The sequence below is a fragment of the Pterocles gutturalis genome, unplaced genomic scaffold (assembly GCF_000699245.1).
Source record: "Pterocles gutturalis isolate BGI_N339 unplaced genomic scaffold, ASM69924v1 scaffold1829, whole genome shotgun sequence".
NCBI lineage: Eukaryota > Metazoa > Chordata > Aves > Pterocliformes > Pteroclidae > Pterocles > Pterocles gutturalis.
This window is the reverse complement of record NW_010127836.1, coordinates 34123-40122: the sequence shown is the minus strand read 5'-3', so window position 1 is coordinate 40122 and position 6000 is coordinate 34123. Positions and strand designations below refer to the sequence as shown.

Below are 6000 nucleotides of genomic sequence, written 5' to 3'. Positions count from 1 at the left end.
TGGCCATGGCAGGGGGGGGGGAACTCTAAGGTCCTTTCCAGCCCTAACAATTCTATGATTCTATGATTCCACGATCTTTCTTTTTAATGTCTAAATTTTAATATCTAAAGATCTTCAGTTTTTGGAGCTTTTTGGTGACCTTTCTGATTTTACCACAAGTTCCCATATTAGACCTGAGTTTCATCTTGTGGTGTTTCACCTGCCTCTTGGGTCTTTCCTCTTGTTTGCAAGAAAAAATGAAGAAAAAATTGCACCAAGAGTATTTGCACACAACCATTCATCTTGCTCTTCATGTGTAATGGAAGTCTTTAAACATAAATATAATATTCACATTCTACATAGTATTAAGCAAGTAAGCCAACCTGTTACTGTCACAGACAATATAAAATCTTGAACTCAGAACATCAGTTTCAGTGGTTTAGAGTGCTGAGCAAATAATTCCTCTGTCAAGATAGAGCAGGATTAGTTTGCTTGTTTCAACACCAGTCATCCAAATCACTTTCAGACAAGTCAATTTATTTTTTTATCAGCTAATTCAGTCCATACACACATCTAATTTATTTTGAAAATCGATTTTAGTCATAGATTAAGGGCAATGTCATGAAGTAAAGCTGCTTGTAATTATGGGAACTACTGAGTGTGTGTGTGAGCACAACCAGAAAATGAAGTTAAAAAAATGTGTCATTTATTAAAGACTTTTTGAGTTTTCTTAGTTCATAGGAGAGAACAGCAGTTCTTGGGATGACTTTTTTCCAAGATGGAAAATTAAATAAAACCTAATTATTTATTTTTGTTTTACTCATTCTCAGCTGCAGATTGCACATATTGTATATTTTTTAGGAGTTGTTTAATAACCTGTGTGGCAAGTCATGAAACATAAAATGCTTTAAAAGGCTTTTCTTACAGATAACCTGGTCTTGCAGCACTGCAGCATCTCAAACTTTAATGAGATGGCACAGAGTAGGTAAAGTTCAATAAATGAAGTTATAGCAAGAATAGTAATTCCTTCTTTCTTCTTTCTTTCTACTGAGTCTAATCTCTTGTGTACTGTAAACTCAAAGGGAGATTCTTGACATAAAGTGTGGGATTTAACTCGGTTAATTTTAAAAGTTAGGAATTTTGTCCAAACCAGTCATATGGGCTTTCTTTATAGGGATCAGTTAAGCATTTCCAGCAGGTAATTTGGATATCCTGTCCTCTCTTCATCAACTAGAGGGAAAGCTGAAAACTGCATCACGTACTTAACCCTTAGATGGTTAAAATAAAGCACAGTGAATCTTCCCATAAGAGAGTCTGGATTTACCTGACTGTAGCTGTCCAGCATGACCTGGAGTCTCTCAGATGAGCCCACAGGCCAAAGCCTACTCCTGGCACTGAACCCAGACCCCAAGCCTCCTCCTGGAGCTGAACGCTTTGAGGTAGCTGTAACACCATCACTAGTGAAAACAGGAAAGCTAATAGCAATTTTTCTCCCATTTCTTCAAGTGTTAAGATGCAGGAGCAAGGGTACAATGATGGCACAGCCCACTCCCATAACTGATGAGGGGCCTATTATTATACACTTGATTTTACTTCCTTTGCAGTGGCATTTAGAAATCTCTGTGGAAGGTCAGGGAGCACGTGGTCAGGCAGTACTAAGAAAACAGTCCTTGCCCTAAATAAATCATTATTCTACACTAGTGCAGCACTAGAAGTGCAACTGCACTTTCTGCTCCTTGTTCTGCAGGGTTCAGACACCAAAAGAACACAGAGAAGGTCAAGCATGAAGAGATACTATTGTTCTTACACCCTCACATATCCAAAGATAACAGCATACCTCTTCCTTCTTGGCCAAAATGTAGTACATGTCATAGAAATATACGTTTTTTCCATGAACCTTATGAAGAAATTTCCATGATACCAGATAACTCGTCAGTTTCTTTTACAAATTTTCCAAACTTTTTTTTTTTTTAATGCAATACCTCTACGTATAATTTACTGCCAGCAGACATACCACATGTGGATCTATAAATAATAAATCTCAAACTGTAGGTTTAAACTATGAAGTTCCTGGGGACACAAGTACTGCCTCTTTGGGTATCTGCCTTCAGATATTTGGGTATCTGTCTTCATGGGACTGTAAAGTCAGGAGGGCTTTCCCAAATCCAGTTATGAAGCAGAATTTAGCGCTCAGATTAAATATGACATTAGATACGACAAATAGGTATGTGTGAAGCTGAAGACAGCTCCTGAGTTCAGCAGTTTTCTGTTTTATGAAAGATGGGGCATCCACAACTTTTCTGGGCAACCTGTTCAAGTGTCTCACCACCCTCACAGTAAAGAATTTCTTCCTCATAGCTAGTCTAAATCTCACCTCTTCCAATTTAAATCCATTGCCCCTCGTCCTGTCACTTCATGCCCTTGTAAAAAGTCCCTCCCCGTCTCTCCTGTAGGCCCCCTTTAAGAACTGGAAGGCCGCTATAAGGCCGCCCCAGAGCCTTCTCTTCTCCAGGGTCAACAACCCCAACTCTCTCAGCCTGGCCTCATAGGGGAGGTGCTCCAGCCCTCTGGTCTTCTTTGTGGACCTCCTCTGGACCTGCTCCAACAGCTCAACATCCTTCTTCTAATTGTAAGCATTGTTAGACATTGGAAAAGATTTGCTAAAATAAATTATCAGGTCTTAATTAGAATCATGGAATCGTAGAATGGTTTGGCTTGGAAAGGACCTTTAAAGGTCCAACACACCTACAGTGAGCAGGGACATCTCAAAGGGTTGCTCAGAGCCCTCTCCAACCTGGCCTTGAATGTTTCCAGGGATCTACCACCTCTCTGAGGAACCCTTTCCAGTGTTTCACCACCCTAATTGTAAGCAATTTCTTCCTTATATCTACTCTGAACCTACCGTCTTTTAGTTTAAAACCATTACCCCTTGTCCTATCACTACAAGCCCTGATAAAAGGTCTGTGCCCATCTTTCTTTATAAGTACAGAAAGTCTGCAATGAGGTCTCCCTGGAGCCTTCTCTTCTCCAGGCTGAAAAAACCCAACTCGCTCAGCCTGTCTTCATAGGAGAGGTGCTCCATCCCTCTGATCATTTTTGTGGCCCTCCTCTGAACCTGTTCCAACAGGTCCATGTCTTTCCTGTGCTGAGGACCACAGAGCTGGATGCAGTACTCCAGGTGGGGTCTCACCAGAACAGAATAGAGGAGCAACCTTTATTGGAGGGTTTTTAGAATCAGTCAAAAAGACACCTTTTGAGATGATTCGATGTGGCAGATTTGGTAGGATCTACCAAGACCAGGTAGGGAGGAATATCAGGTAAACAGTCAGCCTTTTTAGTGATTTTTGCAATAAATAAAAAAAGAAAAAGCAGCACATTTCCTGTATTTAAAAGGATTAAAATTCATGTATTCAGGAAAATAAAAAATAAAAAAAATGAAGACATTTTTGCCCTGGATATTAGGAGTACATACGTCTTGTGTCAAGTCTTGGGCAGGCTGGGATGACCCAGACATGAAAACTCTAGATAATGAGAAATTTGACAAAAGCCTGTTGTCACAGTGGGGGTAACACCAAACCAGGAAAACACAACCGATAAGCAATCTTCTGAACAACTAATACAATAATTCAGATATTAAAACACAGAGTATTTTTTTAGAGAACATGTTTTCTAACATTGTTTAACAGGGCTGGATGGGAAAGAAGTTGGGAAGAGTGAAGAAGTCGAGTTCTGTGTGTGTACGTTCACGTGCAGCTGAGCGCTGCTCACCCTTTCCTGGATGGTACAAATTTCCAACACTTTTACTTAAGCAATACAACAGGAGTGTATATGGGCTGGAAAAGCCTCTTTGTCTCTACATTCTTACAGTAGTGTTTACCATGCAAAATTAAGTCATTCAAAAGCTAGTGCACTTTTAAAAAAGTAGGTTTTTATGGAAAAGTTGGACATTTCCTGAATTAAAGATACACAGAGTTAGGATGCACTGAATAAGCCTTTTTATTCTGCCTTTCTTTTCCCCCTTCTGATGACATTTCTTGAGATGACTTGAAAATGACTGCCTCAGGTGTTTTCTGATTGTTATTTTCAGACATCTTCTTGGTATCTTTTTTTTTTAATGTGTTGGATATTTGATATGATCTCTTACAGGCTTGTTCAGGGACATAAAGGTGTACTAATATAATTTTGTAGCTCATCTGCAAGTAGTGCAGATGGCTTTCAGATATATCTATCTTACTTAGGCAGTGGTTCTTTCAGATGGTTCAGTTAATAAGACAACTTTTTTCCAAGCAGAAGGTGAAAGCTTATACCCCTGCTCTTACTCCACCCTTTGCACCAGCACGGGTCTTCATCGGTGAATAAATTTGCCTTACTAAGCTGGCAGAAATCTAACCCAGAAAGCTGTAAGTTAGTAGATTTCCACCCTCTTTAGCTAGCAGCTGCCTAAGAAGTCAGACAAGCATGAGAGGTGTTACAGAAATGCCTAGAGGGTGAATGACTCTGCCCAGCTGAAGAGTATCACTTGAGAAAGGGGTGACAGGGCCACCTTCCAGCAGCATTGGTTCTTATACGGGATTCAGCCATGTAGAGTTTTTCTTGATCTTTGCAAAGGCTTCCTAATACATTTTAGCACTGCTGAAAAGTCTGAATCTTGTTTGCAGAATTCACTGAAGAATGCTTCAAATAATCAGAATTAGATTATAGCTTTTGGTCCAAATAAAAATATAAATAACAAGAAATTTATGAAGAAAATAGGGCAGTAAAGATGTTTGAGAGGTCATAAATTCCATTCTCATGTCTAAAGCAGGACTCGAACTGATGAAATGTGCTTTTCTTCTCATCCACAGTTTATCTAACACATCCATTTCCTTCTTCCTTTCCCTAGGTTTACTTCTGCCCTTTTCTTGTAGGTTCAACTTCAGTCAACCTATCTTTTTCCTTGTACTCTCAGTCTGCCCTTCCTCACTCTCTGAGCTTAGTCACACAGGCATGGTACTTCACTTAGTGTGAACATTTCCTGCTGGTCTTTTCACAAACCCTGTCTCTTCCCTTTTCTCCCCCATGCTGTTTACATGTCAGCGGTCGACACTAGCTTACAACTGAGAATGAAAAGTTTATTGGTTGCCACACCTGACATGCAGTCTGCGCACCTTTCTCTGCTCAGCCAGACATCTGAAACCAGATTCATAACAGATTGCAGCAGAAGTGCTATTATAAAGCATATTTGATATGTGTGAGAAACAGACATTCACTCAGTATAATTAAAAGTGCTGGCAGTATTAAAAATGCCTAAGTGGTCTGTAACATCATTTGAGTCTTGAGGTGGAAAGAGTCAGCTGCATATGATATGGCTATTTGCTGCTAGAGGCTGTTGTTATTCTGTATTCATATTTAAGAACTGCACAGAAACTGCCATCGTCATTTCAGGCTCTGAGCAAATACGTGATTCTTGCCTTTTCAATCTGAAATTACTCCTTCTTTTGATCTAGCAATATGTAGATTTTTACAGTGTTGTGCTTTAAACTATCAAAGAAAGCAGACCATTTTTCAAAAGCTCTGTCTTTTTTTTCTAGTTGCTCTTCTATGCTTCTTTGAAAGACTTCTCATTAAATGAATTACTTTTTAAAAATTATGTTGCCTGACTCTGTGTGTCGCAGTATAACAGTGTGTCCTGGTTTCGGACATAGCACAGTGCCTTCTGGACCTGCTCCTGTCTGCAAAGGAAACTGATTTTTTCCCCAAACTTGAACTGGAAAGGGAGCTTACTTTTTATCTGTAATCAGTTTGCTGCTAATGCTGGAAGCCAGTGTCTATCTATGAATATAGAACTATAGCTAACATAGAATATAGAACTATAGCTTCCATAGCTAACTATGGAAGGATTGTTTTATATCTATATAATTTTTTAACACTGGCATATTTTACATTCTTTAGTTATATAGATAGATACTTTCTTCTCTTTTAGGTTTTATAAAACCTGCCTAATTTAGTCTAAAATGTTTTATAACCAAAGGCAAGAATTTT

At 39.1% G+C, this 6000-nt stretch overlaps 1 protein-coding gene across 1 annotated transcript in view; it reads left to right on the top strand.

Moving 5' to 3' along the window:
* Positions 1 to 1322: 1322 nt before the first annotated feature.
* Positions 1323 to 6000, top strand: part of LOC104460583 (contactin-1) — a gene marked incomplete at its 3' end in the record, with an annotated part of 29111 nt that continues 24433 nt past the window's right edge. Inside the window, exon 1 of the mRNA XM_010079391.1 lies at positions 1323 to 1418. Within this exon, the coding sequence (XP_010077693.1) occupies positions 1323 to 1418 (96 nt within the window). The remainder of the gene's footprint in view (positions 1419 to 6000) is intronic.